Consider the following 24,530-nt stretch of genomic DNA (forward strand, 5'->3'; position numbering starts at 1 on the left):
ATCTTGAGTCAGATTCTACACTCCTCTGCAACAAGAGAAACAATGCTAAGAGTGAAAATCTGAGAACAAGATCTATGCAGTAAGCAGAGAGCAAAAGTGCTTCAGGAACAAATTATCACTATGAGCAATCCCCTCAGTGCAGTTAGATCTTTGATGGGTTTGTTGTTTTCCTTCTCCTGATACAGTTAAACTTTTGCTACATCACCCTGTAGAAAATAGAAGTTTCCCAACTGCTGTTCTTGCAGCCTCTCTCTTTACAAGCAGTCTGTGCATTTCCTGGCCATACTGACAAGGGATTTGCCTTTGTACTGTACTGCAGTCCCAGATGGTTTCCTGACCTTGTGCCTTGCAAGGAGAAATTCAGTTGGTGCTCCTCTGACTCTCAGACCTGGAGTTTGTCACTTCCTGAATAACTACATGTCAGCAGCTTATTTGCTGATTTAGAATACATCCCAGGAACGGTATTTTTAGGGTACCCTTGTCCCCATTACCAACATAATGAAAACCACTTCTCAACATGTGTGGTAAATTCTTCAAAGGAGTGTCTGCTAATAAGTGCTAAAGACTAATTAATTAAAGTCAGAAAATTTCCCCATGCTGTATGAATAAATTTTGCATCTCTCACCCCAGGCTATCTTTAGTACAGTGTTACTAATAGCAGCCATTCCAACTAATATCCATTCCTCAAGTGGAATTCAAGCTGCTTTATAAAGACAGATATAAAACAATGAGGAGGAGGTGATAATACTTGAGCATGTAACTGTGTGAATTAAAAGTCCAACCAAAAGTTATCCATCCCAATGCCTTGTACTGTAAGCTCCTTGGAAAAAGCCTGTGCTGTATTTCATCTCGTGATGAACAGTACATAAATAATTGCTCCAGCTCCCAACAGATGTGACTTTGGGTTTGAAAAACTGCACAGTGAATCAGCAATAGGATCAAGGACAGGCTTCAAGTCTGTCCCCTAGATGAATTTGCTGAGCCACTGCTCTACTTTTACCTCTACCTCTCTTGACCAATGCCTTAAAATGCTGAATTAGTTTATGTTAAGTTTACATATATAGTTGTTTAGTAGTAAGATGCTTCCATTCAGAGATATTCTGGACAGGAGGGAAAGTAAATCTTTGTTCTAACAGTTTTCTATACAAACAGTTGTTTTTGATTTTGAGTCTCAAAGCATTGTGTAGCTGGCTGAACCAGCTCTGTGGCTAAACTAAACCTGGACAAAAGTGATGCATGCAGCTACTCACTAATGTCAATGTTAAAGGTGAAAGAAATGGTGCAACCAGGTGGATAAACAATGTTAGGGAACTGAGATTGCACAAAGGAAACAACACGGCTCTTGTGCTTTGGAACAATAACAAATTTTGGCCACGCAGAAGTCCAATAAGCAAAACCTATGGAAAGCTGGAAGTTTTTCTGGGCTGTTGCTGCATGCACTTGTAGTAATTTCCAAAGAAGCACCACAATAGTGAATGTGTGTGCTATCAGCTTGAGGAGTGTTTTTGGTGTGGGAACTTACCTGCTCGAACCCCTTCATAGAAGTCATGGCCCTTCTGAAAGATTATAAAAAAGAAAGCTGTAACGTGACAGGTTCTATTTATCCCATCTTTCCCTATCCTTTCTGCTTGAAATGCAATTTCTCAAGACTCAGTTAAATCCCACTTGTACTGTTCTTTTCTAGGCCTACTTTGTCTTTACTTATTAAAGAGCTGTGTATCTTCTTGCTTAAATGCAGCCACATCTCTTAAAATCAGTCTGCTGACCTGCAGCTGTGCCACAGTCAAGTTTTCTCTGTGTAACACCTCAGGTCTTTTTCTAAAGAGGTTCACATAATGAGGCTAAGGTGTGTAGTACCAGAAATTCTTTTGAGAAAGGCCAGTCTTCAGGAATTGTGATGTATTCTGCCTATGTGGAACACTTTACAGGGAAATGGAATCCTGTAAACATCCAATTCTTTTTTAAAGAAGGGTAATGTAACACTTAAATCCCTAAGCATGCTTCATTAGTAATGGAGCCACAATCTTAGTTTTAGTCAGGCATTAGAACATCAGGATTAGACAGATTTTCACTTCTTTAAGTACTTACTTTGACTGTCACAAATAATTTAATTGGACACATAAAAGCCTTATTTTAAAATGTGCCAAAACTAATATAATAAGGATGCCATGGCAAACCCTGTACGGCATTTTTTCAGGTAATTCAGTTAGCAGCTCTGTTCCACTGCAAGGATCACTTTCTCATATGCTATCCAAGTCCTCAGCACTTAGTACAAATAGCACTAAAATCTCTTGCTGTGATAAATTTTTCATAGACAACACTCTTGAAAGGCAGTGATAAACAACTATTTGCACCCTGCTGCTGGGAACTGAGGCACTGAGGGCTAAGTAATTTGAAGAGAAAACCTGTTCAAGAACACCAGTTTTAAAATTACAATCCAAATATGAAAATATCTATATATTAATGCTTCATGTTTTTTAACTGAAGTCTTCTACACTCCCACCTGGCCATCATTAATGTAGTATCATTTGCATTCCATATAATAACATGAATCAAAAAACTGACAGCCTCACCAACACACCAAGATAATATTGAAAATTAAAACCTATAAACTCTTGATGAAATCTACATAAAATTTTTAGTCTCTGATAAACCTTTTTCCCCCCTGTGGCTGGGAAGGGACAAGGGGCTCAGCTATTGCTCACCATGCATGCCTGGCTCAGTCTGTATTCCATCCGGAGCACCTCCTGCAAGCTCATGGAACTTCCTTCTCTGAGCTGTCTGAGAGTCAGCTTTAAAGACGTGGGTGACATCTTGTTAATAGTCTGGGGAAGACAGTAACATTATTTTCTTCAATTTGGACACTTGTGAGAGTCTCTTTCATGCATTTTAAACTTTGTGAAGTAAATGATGGCTCTCTTGTCCCTGAGCTCCCTCTGTGACACCTATTCCTCCTGCTCCCTCCCACCAAGCTGTCACATTAAATGAACTTTCCTGCATCAGCTTTGATCAGCAAGATCTCTGGGATGTGTGCCATCACTTGTGGAAAACCTAGAACTCCTAAGGTCCCATCATTTGAGATAAAATTACTACTAGCCAGAGAAATTACTGTAGTTTGAAAGACGTTTTCAAGGAGAATCTTTTGATAAGTGAAGGCAAGTGTTACAAGCAATTATACTTTGGTTTTGAATATCATATATATATTTAGTGTGAATTACTCCCAGATTTATTAGGTGTAGGTGATATTAGTATTGCTTAGCATGTAAGTTTTATTTGGTACAACAGAGTAGTAAGGTATAATAGAGAGATTGGCAACCAACTTTAAGTCATTGCTTCACCATCATTGGCAAAGACCAAACGATATGCAAAGAAGAAATCTGTGGAAAAAAATGTTAGAATAAACCAAACATATTTATCCAGGTTTCTTGTATAGGATTAACAGATACTGAAGTAGTTCAGCCTTAAATTACTCTGCTGATAGGAAGCTTGGAGGCCTTGCCTTTTTTTGACTGAAGCACAGGCTATAAATATTGTACCACAGACAGGATTCTTGTAAAGCACACAAACAAATGCTGTAAATCTGGCTCTCAGGAGCGTCCTTTGGTGAACTGCCAGCCAGTAAACAGTAGGGGAAAGTGGGGAGAAAGACAAAAATCCTAGTTAAGAGAAAAGAACTGAGCTTTAAAGCTTCATGGGGTTATGGGGAAAAGGAGCTAAATCTTATTGTTGCTTATCACTGTTTTCTTACTCTAAACACAATCCTCCCTTCTCTGTAAAGCCAAATAAAAGATATGTATCATTCATGGTACAACAGACACTTCCTGATAATTAGGACATTTTCATCACTATTAAAAAGCGCAGATGGTATGATTTGCCTCTTTACATTATTTTCATTGCAGACATTAGGCTCCTTACCACAGCCAGAAATGGCAGGTTTCCAGTCATCAGCAGCAACATTTTTTTTCTAGCTCCCAATTACTCTTCATCCCTCCAGACACCAGCTGATACAGCAGTGACCCATTTTGCCTAGTTAAGCTGAAAAACATGTGATTGCTACACAAGCAGGAGTGTGTGGAATTGTGCCTTCAAAGCACTGGCTCTGTCGTTCTGTGATCACTGTGCTTGAGAGAGAGGCTGGCAAAGAATGAGCCAACACTGGCTCCAAGTGCCAACAGTTCCTCAGTTCTGGTCAAGCTCTCCAACAATGAGAGACTCAGCAGATTAAGAGATCTGCTGTACCTCCAACTACATCACTGTGTAGGTTCTAGATGAGTGGCAGCTTTTAACTTTGACCCCTTATTTGCTGCATGATGCTCTTGCTGGCCTCATCTTTGAGCTGGACCTTTCCTCCTCTAAGTTCCACATTCTGTCATTTAGATTAGGAAGTCTTTGCTCAGACCAGGTTAAATGCTACGCGTGGTATGGCCAGTGGCTCCAGAGGTGAAATGGTCATGGCAAGCTCTGGTCAAAGCAAGCACTGGAATGGGGAAGATCTGCAAACAGCACTTAAGACAGCTGCTAGATGCACTAGACTGGTTATCTTGGCATATCAATGAGGCTGAAGGTGGAGGAGGTACTGACAGAAATCAAGCTGGAGGAAGAGGAACACAGCAGGAAAATTGGTAGGTGTAATTGCAGAAAAATGAGTCACCAGTGTAGCTATAAATACATTCCCTGTACAAAGAGGAGGGGATTGGTGCTAGGGAACAAGCCTAAAAAGAGACAGGATAGGCTGGAGTGGGGAGTACTAAAATGCAAAGAAGTCTTCATAGTGGTATTTGACATCTATTCCAGTATCTTTCAAACCATCTTGATTTTGACACAATGATCCCAAAAGCTCTAAGCTGAATTTGCAGTAGACTGAACACCAACAAAATGCTAACAGAAGGTGACTGAATTAAGTGGCACTGACACAGCAGATTCCCTTACAAGCATAAAAGTGGGACTAGTGACTTCACTAAAAACCCCAAAACCTCACAGAGGTCCATGACTCCCCTTGCAATAGATGAAGACATCCATCACTTACTTATGTGAAAACCAAGTCAAGTATCTGATGCTTTTCAGGTTAAGACCTTGCATTTACTTCATCCCACTAGAAATGGCACACCTGCCCCTCAGACTAAAGCTTTTTGGCTCATGTAAAGCCTGAAAACAAACTAGCACTACAAAGTTAAAGGTTTGAAAACTACTGAGTTCTAAGTGTAAGTTCTCTAGCTTTCTACCTGTTGGTAGCTGGGTTCAAAGTGTGATGCAAATCACTAAGTCGTTCTCAAGTAGAATTTTAACAACTTTATATTCTTCTTCACACAATATTTCAGTATCAGGTATGCGACAGCCTGCCAAGCAGGCATGTTTTGAAAGTAAAAAGCAGGAGTACTGTAGGTCAATGAGAACAGGGTACTTGGGATAGCATGGCTCACAGCATAATTGGATTATTGTGGAACTAGGAGTTCCATTTTATTAACCTTGTTGATCCAAGGTACAAGGTGGGTGCACCAAGGGGGACCTCCAAATTAGGATATTTGTATTAAAATGTCAGTTAGGGCTTATTCCATAGGCTTGTTTATACATATAATAAATACAAGAACAAACAAGGAGGATAAGCATAGATATTGCTGTTACTGAATCAGCTGATATGATATTTATCAGGTGGATTTGCTGTTGTTCCTGTACCTGGACACTAAAGTGAAACCTTGGTTTCACAACCTGCCCAATCCTACTGCTTAGCACAGCATGTCTGCTGTCAGAAACTCCTCTGAAATTTAAGTATTTATCCACACTAAGTCTTGCATCTGCTAGAAAATGTGGGATTTGTTTCGTGGGGCTTTTCCCACGAATTTCTCCATGGACTGAAGCAAGTCATACCAGCACAGTATTATCTCATGAACAGACCAGACAATTGTTCTGAAACTCTGGTCAACTCCAAGGACATTCATTTGTGAATCACATGAAAGAAAAAAGTTGTTATGAAGTCCTATTAAAGACATATGAGAACTGAAGAAGCAACAAAATAGCCCTTGTTGTTGTTTGGGAATTTAAAAAATCAGTTACACAGAATCCTAACTTTGAAGTAGATGACCCAATTTATTCATCAATAGATAACTTAAGTTTTAAGCTCTGAATTAAAACTCTTAAAGAAATGTACTATCATAATAAGGAAAAAGAACAAATAATTCTTTGTTGTTTTCAACACCCACTGAACCTAATCAATATAACATGAACAGATAACATTTTTATTCTGGCACCAATTCATTTGATTGCTTTATCTGATGAAATTTGTAGTAGTAGGAGAAAAAAACAGCTTTCCCTTGTATTCAATTTTGCTATTATAAGACATATGCTAAACTTCTTGCAGTGTACTAGATGTACTGGTTGGCACAAAAATAGTCTTAGAACTTCCTTTCTCACAAACTGTTTGATAGTTCCAGTGACAATGTGTTACATTTTGAATTAATTTTTTTAAAGTGACAGGGTGCCTAATGTGAATACTACCTTATAAAATTCCTTCTGCTCATATCAAAGTCAGAGATGATGGATGTTTTATTTTACTATGAAAGGAGGATTTCTCCTGTGAGCTGTAACTAAAGTTAAAACAACCCTTTTGCTGGAGGAATGCTTCAGTTCTATCCAACTGGAATATTTCACTAGCTCCATACAAAACTTTTACAAGTCATCTGAACAAAGATATTTCAAAGGATAAAAAGAAAATATACACATTATTTATACATTAATATAAGTTGCTTCTTGCTCTTGAGGCTGAAGTAGGAATTATGTGTGTAGCACTGCTGCATGTTTTTTAAGTAGTGACTACATCCAACACTCAGAAATGCATTAGAAAGATCAAAAAATACTTTGTGATTATAAATTTCTTTTGCTGTTTATCCAAATGAGATATCTGGAATGGAAGAAAACCAACAACACTGTTCTAGCACTGTTTTATTCCAAGCCTTGGCAATATAATGAGAAGCTATAAAGGGAACACTTGTTCCCAACAGCCCCCTGACTGTGGGGAGGGGAAAAGAAAGGGGAGTTTGTTTTTTTTTACTAAATTACAATTTTATGCACCACATGATGGTGCTCACATTGTGTGATTCTAGAGGAATACCCTTGTCTGAGTAGAACTACTGAGAATCCCTCAGGACTGTGAGTGAGAACCTGAAGCTCTCAGTCCAAAGCCCTATAGGGTAACTAAAATCTGCCCTATGATAAGAACAAAAGGATAAAACCATAAAACCAGACTTAAAATCTCTAACAGAAATGACATAGACTTTACCTCTAGCTGCTTCATGGCAAAAGGAGAACCATCTTGCTTTAACTTTTTAACAATTTCTTCCATACTATTTGCTGAAAAAAGACTAGAAGAAAAATCAGTTAACAAGCTGCTTCAGTTTCTGTTTTACCTTCGAAGGGATGTTAGAAACAGAGCATAATCAGCTGATACGGCTTTTCTTAGCAATGTCTTCCATGTTGCTCAGTTTCAAGTAATTCAGGCATCTCCTTTTCCTTTACAAATCTCTAGTATTTCAATAAAACTTACTAAGAAACTCTGGTATTTATTTATAAACTTCAATTACTACCATCAGTCTTAGCTGTGCTTTTATAACATAGTAAATCTTTAGCTATCAGCTCCATTCTGCTGGTTTGCTGTCAGCATCTTTTATCTCTAAATGTAGTTACTGCCATCCTTCTTGCAGAGATTTAGCTCTTTCTTATCACTCTCATTTATTTCTCCTTTCCTTAAGTTCCAAGCTATCATTGGCCTTTACCCAATGAGCACTGTAAATGTGTTAGGTTACATTTCCTGTGCAATGGAACAGTTACTCTCACAAATTCCCATCCAATATCTACAGAAAATGTTCATTTCAATGTGCCATTGGCTATGAATCAGGTTACTTTGCCCAAGTACTTAATGTACTGATGGGTGAAATGTTTAATTAGCTCCAGATAAAGCTCCCTAAAGACAAAATGCTATTTAAACTTGGAGGTGATTTCTCTCACCTTATCTGTGAAATAAAGTAACTAGATTTAACTTCATGTTCTCTACACACAAGAATAAAAGAATTTGAAAAATTACTGAATACCTGTTAATCTTCTCCATATGTTCATCAAGTGAAAACTCCTTTTCTTGATCAATTGTGCACTATTTAAAAAGCAAATACGTATTTTACTTGGTTATTTTAGACTGAAAAGTGTATCAGTACAAAAAATTTCAGTGACTTGTGTTCCAGAAATATTGTATCATAAATGAACACCTAATGTTCATAAGACAGTGCAATTTTTAATGAATTAAAATTTTGCAGTGTGTATATATGAACTGGGCGCTATCCTGTGAATGTTAAATATGTTGCCTCATACTGCAGTGCTTTGTCTGAGCTACAATGGATGCACATTTGTCAGGGTGGTTATCTTGTACACAAGTAATTCTGATTATTCTATCAAAACACTTCTGTGCAATGCACAGAAGAAATTCAGTGCAGATAAATCTACTCAAGAATCAGAGATTGTTTTCAAAAACAACCTTTCATTTTCTTTAAAAATATACAGGCCTATGTTTAGGCTTTTTTAATGACCAAGGGAAAAAAAGGCATTTCCCTTCCTTCTCTTTTCTGTATCATTTAACAAAATTTTATTTAGACATACAAAGTGTGTGATAGATCCATTGGCCTTCTGTGGGAAGGCTGTCAAATGTTTCACATCTTCTGGCATTAAGGGGTTTGGGACATAAGCAGATGTTCAGGAACAGCAGCTGAAGCTGAAAAGGTTCCCTGGCATTTCAGCTCCGATAACTAAAAATACAGTTTCCTTTTCCATTCAGTGTAGTCTTGTAAAGCAGGATACTGCAACATATAATCACTCCTATTGCACAGCATTCTGTTTTGTCAAAATAATCAGTACTATGATGTAAATGAGCTTATCCCATTTATTTTTCCAATTAATCTTATTTATGAACTTAGTAATTACAAAACAGAAATAACAAGAGTAGACACAGCTCATTTTAAAGCTGAACAACAGCAGAGTAATTGACTGAGTAACACTGAATACTGGTTTGACTCTAGAGGTTTCTTTTGAAAGAGAACTGCAATGCACATCAAAAGAGTTAAAATAGCCACTGATTGTGAAGGCAAAACCTTTTATTTTCATGCCCATTGTTACATGGGGCTAACACAAGTATTATGGAGAGAGTGCCATGAGTTTGCAAACTCAATCTTTTCAAACATAGAAAAAGATAATCATTAACATGGATTAAAAAAAAAAGTCTACATTTATTTAACAATTTTGCTAGATTTCAGTAATTTCAGATTACCTTCATGTGGTAAGAGTTCAATAAATCTGCAATTTTTTCTTTTGAAGGAGATTTCAGTTCTATCAGGTCTTTCTCCAAGGCAGGTAGCTGTTAAAAATAAGATTTAATTACAAGTAAGTAAAACAAAACACACTGCTTGGGTTATTACTCTGGTAATAGTAGGATATACATATATAAACTCTCCCTCATCCTCCCCAACTTTCTGACAGACCCTAAAGAAGCACAAAGCAAACAACACAGGGAGACAGAGTTCATGTGTCAGTGTTGAACTACCCCAATTTAATTATGTCTGCAGTGACCAGCAAAGAACTCCATTTGAATGGAGTGTCACCTTCACAGCAAACTTTGCAGTTGTATAAACCTCTAGTTTCATACACTGCTGTTTAAACTGCACAATTTTTTAAGCAGCTCCATTCTGCTGAGTAGCTCATGCCCTTCCAAGAGTGGAATTGTAAAAACAGCACCATTTGCTCCTTCCTTCAAGCAAAGCTGTCACCAGCTGGCAATAGTTAGAAGGACAGCTTGAGAGTGTCCCACCATGCCTGTTTGCAGGGCACAGGCAGCTAATGGGAGTGCACCTCTGCAGACAGGGGTGTTGGTACCAGGTACTGGGGTGCAAAAACCCCAAAGCTCTCATGTGGCTGTGGGCTGTGCCCTGGCCAGCACTGCTGGCACCTTACCTTTTCAGATTCTACAAAATGTGTAGCAATGCCAGCCTTTAGCACATCTCTTCCTTTCAGCCTGCAGCCTGTCAGTGCGAGGTAATAGCCAATCTTTCCTGAGAGCCTTGGCAGGAAATACCCTCCACCTACATCAGGGAAAAGGCCTGAAATAAACAACACAAAACAAAAGTGAAGGGAGATCTTGTACTAATCATCACTAGCAGCAATTTTTTCTTGTCTCGTTTTCATCTTCCTTACATAGGCACAGCAAACTTGTCCAAATTTCTCCTTGACTTGGCTTGACATTTCTGGCATCAAAATCCTTCCTAAAAGCAAACTCTTGAACACTTTCCAAATTTCATCTTTTCCACTGGCACATACTTCACAAACATATACCAAAGAAGAATATTTATTCTATTTGCCAACAACTTGAGACAATTTTAGGTGCTTGAAAAATCAAGTGTGTTCTCAGCAAGGAAATAGAAGTGACCCAAAGAATTGTGAAATAATTTTCACAAGCTCAGACTGCATGCTGCTTTTTCAATGAAATATTTTATTATGATCAAAATATTAAACACTGATGAAGTGCCTCTTGCACAGCTTAGTTTGAACAAATTTTGGGGCTAAGAATTCAATAATAGATCGACAATATTGATAGGGTCTTCCTGAAGGTGGAGGCACAAGATGCTGACTTAGTACTTGGCTCTTTGACAGGATTGTGACTAAGCTGATTTTAAAAAATAATATTAAACTCTCCAGTTTAGTAACACTCTTATATACTTTTTAAAAATCTACAAATTAGGGTAATTTTTTTAAAGAATTTAAAGCTGTGACTAGAATTTTAAATACTTTTAAAAGTTGTATTGGAAAGTATCTACCTTCTGCTATATAAATTGCTCACAAAAATAAATTTAGACATATTTTTAAACGTACTTAAACTTGAAAAAAGTTTAGTTTAGCTATTGATTTCAGTATTGAGATTGGTTTCAGTATTTAGTCTTGGTTTCAGAAATCTGAATGCATAAAAGCAGGGTCCAGTTACTACCTTGAAATCATGCCAATGGTGCATTCATGAAACTGTAGTCTTCTGAAGAAATTAAAGGTGTGGTGGACTTAATTTTTTTTGCATTTCAGAGAATGAATCAAATGACTCATGAAAACACATAAAACAGAATACAAATGAGCAATAAGAAGCTTGTAAGGCTGTTGCCAAAGAGATATTAACTGGGAAAATTCAGATGTACCTAAGGAGTTTAAATGGGGTTCTGATAGAAGATGGTAATTTTTCACTCACATGTAATTGCTTTTGTTCACAAGAGTCAATGTATGTATTACAGAAAGACCCTGTTCCAAGTATTTTGAGACATGGGGAATTAGTGGTCCCTGAACAGTTCTCCCTCTTGGATGCAACAAGGGGAGGTTTCTTTCAGACAGCTGCTCTTCAGTGTTTCCCAGTTAACAATCTGAATATCTAACCCATCTCAGCTTTTTTACTCTGGTTCCCTCCTGGTTTTCTTTTTGTTCTGCTGCTTCTACTACATCAAAAGGTTGGGTTTAGGAGTCACTGCCTATCAGTTACAGCTGTAGTGTTCTATTCCCACTGATGTGTCTGCTGTCATTAATTGATTTATCCCTCATCTCCCAGGCCACTGAGACATACAACTCTTCTGAAATGCTGAATGCCTTGCTGATACCCTTTAAAAGCCCTAAGCTGTATTAACTCCAATTCATCACTTACCTTTTTTTATCTGTACTCACATTCTCAAATAGTCTATTCTACATTTTACCTTCTCAGCTTGAGCTATCACAACAGTGATGCCAAGACTTCTATTTAGTTTTATGTTTCTATTCATCTGTCTCCCCTTGGATATCCTTCTACTGCAATAAAAAAACCAAACCCAACCTCATTTAAAAGCAAAACCTATCTTAAAAATGCCCTCTAAAGCAAAAAGGCAATTACATTATTCTCTCCATCCACCAGAACAACAATAGCAACAATATTTTTTTCTTTCTGCTATACTTCAAATAATATTGATGGTGGACTACTGCTTTCCCCACACTCCTGCACATTTCCAGAGGAAAAACATCTTTCTATTGGGATCCATAGTGTCCTTCCACTTGGCCATACACAGGAAATCATTTCTAAATAAACTGTGAAGTTGATTAGCCTTAAGTAGCTTTAGAGGCAAATGAATGAAGGTTTCTTTAATTAAGGAATTTACAAACAGGATTACCTAATCCACTTTAAACTTACTTGGTTGCATAGTCTGCTATAGCTTCTACTGTATCCTTTTCAATGTTCCTGTCTTCCTTTTCCTCTTATAATTTTACTCCTGTTGTCCATGTTCTACATATTGCTCTTTTCTCAGTAAAACTTCACATGCTTCTCTTTGCTGCTGAGGTTCTCTTAATGTATTCCATACCTGATCTTTGGGGTTTTTTGTTAGCATTTAGCAATCATATTTCAATTAGTGAAGTTAGAGAAGAGCTGCTGGGCTGCCCAGGCCATGAGCCTGTGCCTGTACTGCTGACTTGCAGTCTGCTCTCACACAGATGGAACAGGCTCTGCTGTAGTCCCAAAGGTGCAACTCTGCATTTCCCAGGCAGGAGAAAGGCAGTGCTGCTACATTCTTATCTTGTCTGGCAGAGCGGGTTGGGAATTTATTAGTATTGACTTCTAGAAAGCTAAAAACTTAGCAGGGATATGCAAGGAAATATCCATTATAAGTGTAACCTCACCCCAAAGCCCATACCTTACACTTCCATCCTTTGCTCTCCCCACCAGTGGTTTTCTACACCTTCCTACTTCTGCGCTGCTTTCCAGGGCTTTATCTTATCTATGGCAAACTCCTACAGTCTAGAACAGCCTTTTCTTTCGATTTGCTAAGTGGCATATTTATCTATTTCCCTTTATTTATGGTGCTGTACAAATGCAGAATAATTGTGTGAAAACAGAGCAGCTGGATGAATGCTTTGTTTTCATTTCACAGCAAAGGTGTCATGCCTACTGAAATAAATGAACACATGAAAAAAAACAATACAGTATCTAGAGAGCCATTTTAAACATACCCCACAGAGATCAAAACAGCTAAGCCTTTAAATCCAAACAGATTTTAGTGGTTTTACTTCTAAGTGATCCTAAAAGGGGTTTAATTACTTTATTTCCTAAGCAAGTTCTAAGCTTTTCCTTCACGTCTTCACAGCCTATTTTTGTTTAAATAAGTCCTTGTCAACACAATAAATCTGTGTAAAGTACATAGTTCTTGTTAATATAAAACTACTCATATCTTTCCCTTTGAAGAAGAAAGGGAAGATGCTTTTATTATTAGAATAATTTCATACACCAATGAACCTCTGTTTAGTTAAAAAAATACAAATTGTTAACATCAAAAGGTTTTCATATACATCAACTGATTATTAACTTCAGAGCTTAGAAAACTCATGTTGTATTAAAGCTTAAGTTTAGTTTACTAAGCTTTTCTTCAGCAATAAAACAATACTTGGAGGGCTGAAGTAGTTTTTGGTTTTCATCCCAACTTTACCTGTTCAGAAAAATTACATTACATTTATCAGCTAGCAGGAATTGCTCTCATATTTCTCTCAGGAATTAAAATGGTAACGAGCTTGCTTGCATTTGGGTGGTTTATTATGCTTTATTGTGTTTGACAGCTGCATCAGGAGAGTTTCCTTTAATCTGACTCATTTTTCTTGAGCCATACCTGTATCTTTATGTAGCTCTGGGATTTTTTGAAAGAAATTTTGTCGGAATTGACAAAGAAACTGTAGGATCAAACATCAGAAAACACAAGGTACATGTTGCTGTTTAAAACAAAAAAAAGGTGACACTGAAGACACTGTGATCTTGCCTAGGCACAATCTCTGCACAGTTGTAATGGGTCTACATTAATAATCTACAAGAAAAGCTGGAATTCCAAAATCTGTTTCTATGAAATTGCAGAGCAGCTTGTGGTACACCCAGTTTGACTCATACTGAGTTCCTAAGGTAAAGCTGGTGTACCTGCACTGGGAGCTTCAGACTTATCTGCCCCCATCTGTAGCAAGACTTTAGTTCTTTTTAAAAAATAGTTTTATCCTGCCAGCCTTTGTGTCAGTCTACACAGTTAAGAGGCTCAATGATCAACTCCCAGAACACAGAGAAGTTTCTGGTAATTTAACAGAAAATACTTTCCATGTATGGTCATCTCCAATTCCCTTTTAAAATTCCTTCCCTACCATCAAAGCATTCGAAGACATTTCACCCTGATTACACAAACAGTGAAGCTCTAAACATGTTAACGTGTGATAATTTCTTAAAACACTTACCTATTGCTGTTTCTGGCATGGCAAAAACAGTCTTTTCTGTAGCAACTCGAAAATGTCCATGGACTGAGACACCAACTCCCTACACAGGCAAAGGACACAGTTATAACATTACTGGTAAAAATAATCATAACCACAATGATGATAATGATTAATCATAAAAATAATAATTCTATGTAGTATACCTCTTGCTTTGCTTTACAATTTAAATAATACTAGATTTACCATGTGCAGCCCAACAAAATATTAAAAGGCCTTTTATGGTTCAAACACTAATCATATTATCTTCATCATTTGGCTGAAATAGCTTTTTCTGTGCTTTGAAAGATGGGTGAGTCATACAGAGAATAACTTCAAAAAGCCATGAGTGACTCTGTTATTTCCACTGGACTACTAAGGGAGTTGACATCCTTTTGCTAATGTTACTCCATCTATAATTTTTGCACCTATTTCAAATCACCACCAAAAAAACCCAATACTTTTGAAAAAATACATAAATTTCACAAAGTTGTTGTCCTAATACTTTCAAAATAATTAATAATTAACTATTCTTCTAATGTGATAATTACCTACATTATAAACATAGAATTATTTCAAGCAGAAAAAGCCTTCAGTATTATTGATTCAAATTCAAAATACATGGTTAGAAACTAATTTTTTATACTGGGCTGGTGTGCTCACCAAGTCAGTAACAGAACTCACATTTCTGAGTATCTAGCACAATTCTCTAGCAGTCTGTCATGATGAAACCCTTCCCTCAAAAGCAGAAGAGTTTCTGGTGTTGTCTATGCCATATTTTTGGATTTAGGTAGTAAGCAGCAGCAAGTCCCAAATTAAAAAAAAATCATTTTGCATAAAATACATTTAATTTAGATAAATCTGCAAGAGGCAGACTGATAAATAAAATATTCAATGTAATCTAAGAATGATTAGATTATAGGGTACAACCACAACATACATATTGAGGTCTCAATTCTCAAAGGTTACCTACATTATTCTTGTCAATAGAAATGTGTGTTTGATCCTATCTGGAGACAAGACCCTCTGCTGAATAATTCACAAGTAGTTACTTCACACAAATATTCTCTCTTTCATCCTTTCCACCATTTCAGTTTAATTCCCTTCCTCACTGTTAATTTTCCCTTTACTGAGACCTTCCAGCCATCCATGTTTCATGTTAAAACTAAAATATCTTAAAAATCATTGGCCAAAATAAACCAGTGTCTGATGAGGATATAACACATTTTAAATAAAAATTTTAATTGTTCAAATACTAGAAAAAGGGCACTTGACCCAACTAAGTCTATTAGTTTTCACAAATATCTTCACAGTATTTCATACTTCCCATCAAAAACAATGAGATTAACTGGATTATACTCCCTGGGACAAGCAGTATATATTTAAGGTTTTTAAGGTGAGAGTAGAACTTTATTTCTTTTGCTTATCTACAGAGATCTTTGGTTGGGTTTTATGTCAAAATTTTTTAAAAGCTTTCTCAATTCAATATAAAGTAAATTTCCTCTCACCCTTCCCTGGCCTCTCTTACAATTCTGCCCAAGAAGAAATAATTTATTCCATTATGGTGATACACCTAAATCTGAAAGCATTTTCACGTTTCCTTTGTGTAATGACTATCTGCCACTCTCAGGTTCTAATATAGATGTATGAAGTTTTTAAGATTCCAGTTTAATTTCCTGAGAAATGCACCCATAGGGGTGAGTGGTTATCAAACTCAATTTTATATTCAGGAACTAAGCCAAATGTATGCACACGAAGCACTGCTGTTCCAGGGAGGCATATGGGATCTGAGCAAACATCTGAATCTTATTTGCACAGGGCAAAACCCTATGTCTCACCCCTTATGTGTCCTTTAGCCCTTTCTCTGAGCACTGATCAGATCTCATCTGTGCAGCAGCAAGAGCAATGGGCCTGTGTTTAGTTGTCCTGAAAATGCAAAGCTGCCTTCACTCCTAAAACAGCTCCAGAACTCTTTAATGAAATGGAAATGTGACTTCATCGCTTCCAACTTCTTTAATGTCATAACAGCATATTTTCACTGCATTAAGTAAAGCCTGCTGTTATTTTGATGCATGTTCAGCAATAACTCTGCCTTTTTTCTAAAGCTAATGAAATAAAAATCATGTCCATTTTGGTCTTTCTAATGCTTAAATTAGGATTTTCTTATCCCATATCTAAAAATACAAATACCATCTATCTCAAAGCGTTTTTTCTGGCTTGTTTTCTTGACAATCAGAATTTTGTTTAAGGATTCAAATTTTTGGCTTGAGTATTAAGTACCAAAGATTTGAGTGTGAATTCCATGAAGGGAGCTTCTCTTCCAAGCTTGTTCCTTTTTTGGAGTGATAAAAATAAATGGCGGGTTCTAATAATAGAAAGTTGAAAGATGTAATTTTCTGTTGAAAGAAGTAATTAAATCAGATTTCACTTTCTCAAGTGCTTTAGCCATAATTGGATTTGTTTCTAGATAGCCTCCAAGTTTTGTACAGCCTGATTTCTGATGTATATTTAAGAGACTAAAACTGTATTTTCTTTTTATTCATTATAAAGAAAGAGGTGCAAATATGTTCTTGCTTCTTTGAAGATCGTTTCTAAATAATCCAGTACTGAGATAAGATTTTGAAAGAAAAATTAGTTAATGATGAAAATCCCAGTAATTTCTTTACTGGTGTTCATGTGCTTTTTTGTTTATTTGTAACTTCCCAGGTGGTTGGCATACCACTGCATGTTTAACCTTCTAGATCTAACACAAAGGACAAATACTCATTAGTTTAATACATCCTGTGTAAAGAACAAAGGTCTAAATGCATTCCTCTTTCATTTCTGGATTTTCTAATTTTATTTTGTTTCCATTTAGCCGAACTCTTACATAGCTGGAGTCCCCCCTAGGAAGGCCCTTCACACCATTAAAAAATCTTTTGTGTTCACTTCACCAGGTACTTCCAGCATTTACACATACAAGTCTTAAAACTATAATATCTTTATTAAAATACACTTTATTCTGCACTTCCAAGGTTCTACTTTTCATGATCTTATATACTAAAGCCGATTTCTTCCTTCAGACTTCTCCAGGGTAATACATTCCCTGATGGTCAAACAGGCTTTTACTGCTGGAATTTTTTTTTTCCACTGACAGCTGAATTTTGTAAAGGGTACTTACAGAATGAGACTAGGAGTTAAGGAGAACAAAGAAATTAACAAGCAACCGATTTAAACAACTGGGCTGGTTTTGGCTGAAATAGAGTTGATTTTTTCTTCACAGTAGCTTCCTCATAGCATGGGGCTGTGTTGTGTTAGTCTCAGCATACTTCAGGGAGGCACCTCATTTTACAGGCAGTTCAGCTGGAGTTCATCAACAAACTTATAAAAAAGAGTGTAGAATATCTGAATTTTATTTCCACACAAGACTGCCCATTCAATGCTGTATTTCAGAAGTCATTATGTGACTGTGTATAGAAACTTCATCACTGACTTCCATTTCTTTTCTCATGATGGATACAGAACTTTATTACAAGTATTTTTCTAATGAAAAAACAACATGACCAGCAGATGCAGAAATTAAATACAACTACTGTGACCCTTTTGTGTCACAAAGGCTGTATTATCTTAAATTGAGAACGACCCACATTTAGTAAATCAGAATTTAGAGAAGTTATTCAGAAATTGAGGGCCACCACAACAGAGAACTACACAGAGAGAAATAAATACTCCCTTCCTGCTCACATATAGAAAAGCAGACCTGTGTCACAGCAAAACCACACATTACACTTGGCTATTTACTAAATAATCCATCTCACACTGTAAAGGAATCACTGCCTAGGAATGCTTAGGCAACACAATAAAAGAAACATAAACAGAAAAGGTCTTGAGGGATGTTACTTGTGTCACTTTCACCAGGCTGGTAAATAATTTTTAGCTGTTTGAGTAAGCAGTGTTATGATAATACCAATACTGACTGCAGTGAAAGTCCTTTTGTAACAGCTCCCATCAGTGACTTAATTTCCTACATTTTTAATTGCATGAGAACAGCTTCTGGTAGAGCTGGAACCAAAAAGAAATGTAGCAATCAACTGAGCAGAACACAACAAAGGGCAAATATGTCTGCAAACAAATGTGCAAAAATAGCCAGCAAAAATGTTTTCAAAGGCAGAGGGAGTGAGTGGAATTGATTCAGGAAGCAGCAGGAGCTTACAGCTACGGTGGATCAAAAAAAAAAAGGATCTAAGAGCATTACTCCCTGCATCCAGACACAATGAATCTTAAACTGAACCAAAATTAATCTTTGTTTATCATTAATGTTATGGCCCACTCCAAAGAGTATAATCCATTTTCATCTGTAGATACTACCAGACAAGATGAGCCAGAACAATGCAGTGTGACAGATCAATCTGGACACTGAATATCACCTTCTTTGGCTGCTGACATAAAAATCAACTCTATACAAGTGTTTTAAAAATATCATTAAAACAGTGGGTATTGTGAATGTTTCAATAATTTACTGTGGTATTTTCAAACATAAAATATTGATGTTATATAATTTAAATATAAAAGATTTATTTCCATATACTGATTATGTATTAGAGAGTCTCAGTCCAAATTGCTACAGAGACACAGAAACACAACAAGCTGACTGGAGACAGATCATCTCCAGTAATATTGGATGTCTCAGAGTTGTTCCTCTGACCCCTAAGTATTTAAATAAATTGAGCCAACTACATAAATAGTAATCATTTAGGTCAGGTTCTTCTCAAAAGGGAACTTGGGGAAAAACACACATAGGCCATTCTATGCAGCAATGCTGCTACAGTGAGTGTCCTTTATCAACCAGATTTAAATTGACTTCTTAAGAGCCCCAGTTTTCAGTCACCACAAACAATTTTTCCTGGGGCAGCTATCATAATCTGCACAATTTTTTATGGACACAAGACCTGTGTTGCAACAGAGAGAAATGCGAAAATGTAAGAAGACCTGGATCTGAAAAGCCTATAGTTCTCAATTGGTAAGAAGTGCAACTTTTTCTAGTTTCACATTTGAAAGTATTCTTTTTGTCCCAGTTTTGTTTCTTTATACATAACTGGCCATGTGTAGTCAGAAGAAAAGATAGCAAATGCAGCTTTTTTATTGTTCCTAAAATTCTGGAAGAATTGTCCCTCTGTATCACCTAAAAATGTAGCTACTGCAAGAAATCCCTGTGTCCAGCTCATCAAGTCTTGATGTCTGCAGGGAGGGCAGGCAAGTGGGAGGGAACCTGTTCCAGCAGGTTCAGTGCATAACTGAGCTTCTAGGTTTTATCTTAAAATGGAAGAAACACTTCTTGTTCTTCAAGACAGGTACATGCATCAGAACTTTATTTAAATAGTGGCACAGTTATTTGGGACAGCAGGAGTGAATCCAGAGGATTTTTGTAATGATGTTCTATTCATCTGAAAGATGTGCTTGGAAAGTGTAAGACTGATTGAAAGTCTTACAACTCAAGGAGGAAATGAGCACTCAAATTCCTCAGGAACTGAGGAAAATGAGCAGAAATATGAAAGGATGGAGAAGCAGGCAAAGATAATTCCCTTTAGAAGATTTAACTCTTTGATCTATAATAAACAGAAGGGGAGGGAAGTAATGAGATAACTCTCAATATGAGGCTAGGTAGGTACACAAAGGCCTAGAATTAGAGAAAAAAAGAGAGACTTTCAGCATGCAAGAGTCTGGTGTTAAATGGAAAGAACAAATCTGTGCAGAAGCCAGCAAAAACCTGTCACTGTAGAGCAAGGAGAGGGAGAGAAAAGGAGTTTGACTTACTGTACCAGAACTGAGCTATAATTTAAAATACTTGTATTCAAGACAGTGCTTTATGATTGCTTTGGGGAATAACATCATGTGCAAATGATTAACAGAAAGAAGCACTGAATGCTCAATGTGAAGAGCTGCTGCCATTCCAGTCTGATTAGCCACAGAATGAAGAGCACCATTTATCCCTGGGATCACACACCAGAGCCAAGCAGGCACAGCAGCGTGGCCAGATGGCAGAGGGACTGCAACAGCAGCAAGGAGTGAACCCTTCCTTAGGCTTGCCTCAGCATTGTTTTCAACACCCCATATTGCAGGAGGTAAGTGGTGCACAAGGCAATCTCAAAACTATTTGTTTGTACTTGCAAAATCTGTGTTTTATTTCACAGTAAAAGCTGCCTTCAGCTTTGAAGCACTGGCAATAAAACAGGCCACAAGCTTCTCTGTGGTACACAGGCACGAGGGGGGAGGAGGACAGGCAGAGAGAGGACAGGAAAGCAGCTTATCTAGGTTTAGTATGACAATTACTCTTACTCCAGGGCAGATTTTAGAGTGTAAATTAAAACAAAACCAAAGATGTTCCAGAGCATGATGGCTGACAAGACGCATGACATGCTTACTAAAAGGAGGAAAAAGAATAAGAATCAGGACAAGTCCCAAGAAGTACTGACATAGATTCCAGTTTCCTAGCTTTACAAAGGCCTAAAGGGGTGATTATGTCCATTACAGTAGAGAAGTACTATGTAAAATCATAATATTTTGTGAGGTTTCATATGCTGCAGCTAGTCAGCCCAAGCCCCATATATATACATCTATATAGATATAGATAAATATTAAGCAGTATTTCCATGATGTGCAATAAAATTTGCACCCCGAATTACACCACAAATGAATAGCTTTGTTCTGTGGGCAATATCCACTTGTAAATGCACATTCCTGTAATTAAAAATTGCATCAGAGTTGGCAAAAGAAGTGAGACTTTATAGATTGTTTAATCCTAATGTTTCCTAGTTTTTGAATGTTAGTGTCAAATGCTGTTATCTACACTTCTGAGTAGAAGTTGCATGCACACAACTTATATGACTAGATATGTGTTGGTAGTGAAAGAAACATTCCTGAAGAGTTACAGCTGCACAATCTGGATAAAAATGGGACAGGATAAAGACAGTTATTGGTCAACTCCAGCTCCTTTGTGTACTAAAATTCTGTAGACAAAAATGGATAACATACAAGCTGCTTATGACATCACTACCAATTTACTTGATAAAAAATATTAGTTTAATAAGGATTGTTGACCAAATCCTGCTGAAGTGTAAATGTAGATGTTTGTAACTACTGGTAGATGTGCCATCAGGTCCTGAGATCTGACTTACAAGGAAAGGCAGATTCCTCTAGCAATGTCAGCATCTGGAATGTTTTGCTAAAATGAAATGGCAATAATGTGAAAAAGAGCTAAAGCTAAATATTAGGTACTGAGTTTATTCCTCTACTGCAATATGGATTCAGTAATTCTGACACTGTATTCCAGAAGAGAAAATGCACAGGTAGATGCACAATAGATTTAGTATTTCCAAACCATGGAGTAGGTTCAGGAATTTGGCTGCATGTGTTTCTCTGCAGGAACACCTGCATTACCCCTTGATTAAAATGACATAACTCATTAGGCATTCTGAGAAAGCTTCATATTTTAAATTGCAATGTTTGTGAGGTCTCCCCATCATTGCATTGCTTCCTCTCACAAACTAGCCAGGGAAGCACAACCTAGATATAATCTGGGAAGTGGAGGGCACCATCCTCTGAAACAACATAAAGTGTTAGCAGCAGTTGGCAATAAAACTGAGCCAATCATCAATGAAACTTCATTTGACAGCTTCATTATCTGCTTGGATGATGAAGTAACCAGGATTTCTATAATTCACAGTTGACTTCTGGGGAAGGCAAACACTCTGAAGGGCAAGATTCAAAACCATCTCGCTTTGGAGGAACTAACAAAATGAAAATAACTACACTCAGGAAGGTGTAATCAAATACAGAGATGGTAAGTGTGCTTCCCATGGAATAAATGCCTTGATGCTTTCAGGAGTTTACAGCAACCATGCAATTAGTGCAAATAAGGCAGTGCTGCTGTGAAAGGAACTACTGAAGGTATCACACTGCAGCAGAGCAGAGGGGAGAACACTCAGCCTGGATTCCCTACACCTGGGCAGCCTCATCAGCACAGGGCCACCTCATAAGGCACTCAGGGTCCTGGAATTCAGAGAAAAGGAGTACTTTCTTTTCCTTTGCAGTCTTTGAAGAAAAGGGTGGCTCTGCAAAACTGACTCTTTGACAAATGAGTTCAGTTCAAGGAAGAAGATTTAAAATTGGTAAAAGGTAAGCAATAAAGAAATACACTGTGATGGAAGTTTATGTTGGGCAATGAGGAAAGAGGTGACAGTAAGAATTTTGGGAGTAAGTAGAAGTGGTGGCCTCCTAGGACTGGATGCTCAAAACTGCTATTTACATGGATTATTTGTGACAGAGTATCTCTGTAATATAGGGAGGATAATTATTCTGCTCTACTTGGTGCTGATGAATCCTCCAGCTAAAATATTGTCTGGTCTCTGGCAATAAACTGTAGAGTATACAAATGGGAGAGATTCCAGGGATTGCAAGAGGACTAAAAGACTTAATCTGTAAGAAAGGCTGAATAGCTATCCTTATCCCTTTTAAAGAGAGAGGACTAGGAGCAAGGAGTGCAAGTATCTCAAAATGTCCACAGGGAGCTGTGACTAAGACTGGAATGTGTTGATTACACACACTGAAGACTTACATTAGACACCAGGGAAACCAAGCTTGAAAGAATAACTAAGCACTCAGGTGGCATATCTAGAAAAAACCAGTATTCCTGCTGTTGGAGAGTTCTGAGTGCATCAGGTGAAAATCAGCTAGGCAGTCATCTAGTTGTACTTGCTTAACCCTAATGCAAAGGAATAATACTGATGTTCCTCCCAGCTCTACACATTTGTGTAGTCTAAAGCTTAACTTATTTCATATTACACAAGAGAGTAACACTCAAACAGTTCTTAAGAAAATTCTACTGTCCAACAGTCACCCTAAAGAAACTAAGTAAATAACTTAGATGTTGATTCAGTGTAAGTAAGAGACCTTGCCTAAAAACCCAGGTGTGGTGACAAAACTCAAGAAAAGCCACTCATGAACCCAAAGACCCAGTCACAGGTTGCTATTTTCTTCTCCCAGGCTGTACTCCTGAGGTCCTCCTCTGAGGGAAGATTAGAGGAGTCAGTCCTGTGTACTGATACTGCTCTCACAAACTGGGCCCCACAATCTGAGGGAGTCAGAGATGCAAATTTGATCAGACTGCAAACTATATTAAAGAAAAACCTTCCCATTAATCTTCCTAAATGTAATGACTGGAAAATAAGATGTTTGGAATAACTCAAAGTACAGTGCTTTACAAAGGATTTAAGACAGTTAGCAATTCTACCAAACTTATTTCTGCACTGAAAATGTTGTTTAAATGTAAGTTAAAACCTACTTCCCCCACAGGAAGATTTTTTTCATCCTAAAACAAAAAGCCTAAATTTTCAAAGCAAGGCTAAAACAAACTTAGCAAATATGTTGCATAAAAGACCAGACTAAAGGATTAAATCCTGTAGAAAGTTGTCCAAAGCCAAGAATTCTCATGTTTGAGCAACAGTCTCTTTACTAATCAGTAAAAAAATAAGCATTAGACAACAGGCCTGAAAGAGCAACAAGCTGCTTTTCACAAAGCACAACATTCAGCTTTGAAATGTGAGGCCTTTCTGAACAGCAAGCCTACTTATTGTCAAAAGTATGAGAGGTAGAGAGAGGTGAGTGTGACCACTGATGGTTACCTAGCACTGTGGCTCTGAAATACAGCCTGGCTCAGCAAGTTTCTAAAACCTGAATGCTCTAGAATATGATACTACAAAAAAGGGTTCTTCATTCATGCTGTTACAGATTCTTCTGTAAACTGCAAGTAATGGCCTTTCCTCCTGAAAATGTACTTCTCATTTTGCAAAGCTACTGAAGATTTTACAGATTTTTGAATTGTATTAAGTTATTCCAGTGACCTTGACCATCTTCACCAACTTCCAAAGTCCATGCCCACTTTTTCTTTTTTTTTTCCCTCTGTCAAATATTCTCCTTGAATTCCAAGCCAAATCATTGAAAAGCCACCACTCAGTCTGTCTAGTGTGCTTTATTTGGCTCTGAAACAGGTCTCAAAACAATTTTATGAATCTTTTTGTCTGTCAGAGAGAGTATCTGACGCAGTAATTTACTTTGTGCCAAAGCCTTTTTTAAAACCAGAGCTTAGGCCTGATCTTATAAATCATCTATATTCATCTCCAGAGAACTTAAGACAAGACTGTGACTTTTCTAAAACCAGAAGACCAAACTTAGGATGTCATTTGCAGACA

At 37.3% G+C, this 24,530-nt stretch overlaps 1 protein-coding gene across 1 annotated transcript in view; it reads right to left on the minus strand.

The window, feature by feature from the left end:
• HIBCH (3-hydroxyisobutyryl-CoA hydrolase) overlaps window positions 1-24,530 on the minus strand; it is a 37,867-nt gene that overhangs the window by 5,245 nt on the left and 8,092 nt on the right. The window contains exons 7-13 of the mRNA XM_059475628.1: window positions 14,290-14,368; window positions 9,985-10,130; window positions 9,305-9,391; window positions 8,082-8,140; window positions 7,274-7,355; window positions 2,706-2,825; window positions 1,523-1,556 (exon numbers count right to left, since the gene is read on the minus strand). Coding sequence (XP_059331611.1) covers window positions 1,523-1,556; window positions 2,706-2,825; window positions 7,274-7,355; window positions 8,082-8,140; window positions 9,305-9,391; window positions 9,985-10,130; window positions 14,290-14,368 — 607 coding nt within the window. The remainder of the gene's footprint in view (window positions 1-1,522; window positions 1,557-2,705; window positions 2,826-7,273; window positions 7,356-8,081; window positions 8,141-9,304; window positions 9,392-9,984; window positions 10,131-14,289; window positions 14,369-24,530) is intronic.

The sequence above is a fragment of the Ammospiza nelsoni genome, chromosome 7 (assembly GCF_027579445.1).
Source record: "Ammospiza nelsoni isolate bAmmNel1 chromosome 7, bAmmNel1.pri, whole genome shotgun sequence".
In the NCBI taxonomy this organism is placed as follows: domain Eukaryota; kingdom Metazoa; phylum Chordata; class Aves; order Passeriformes; family Passerellidae; genus Ammospiza; species Ammospiza nelsoni.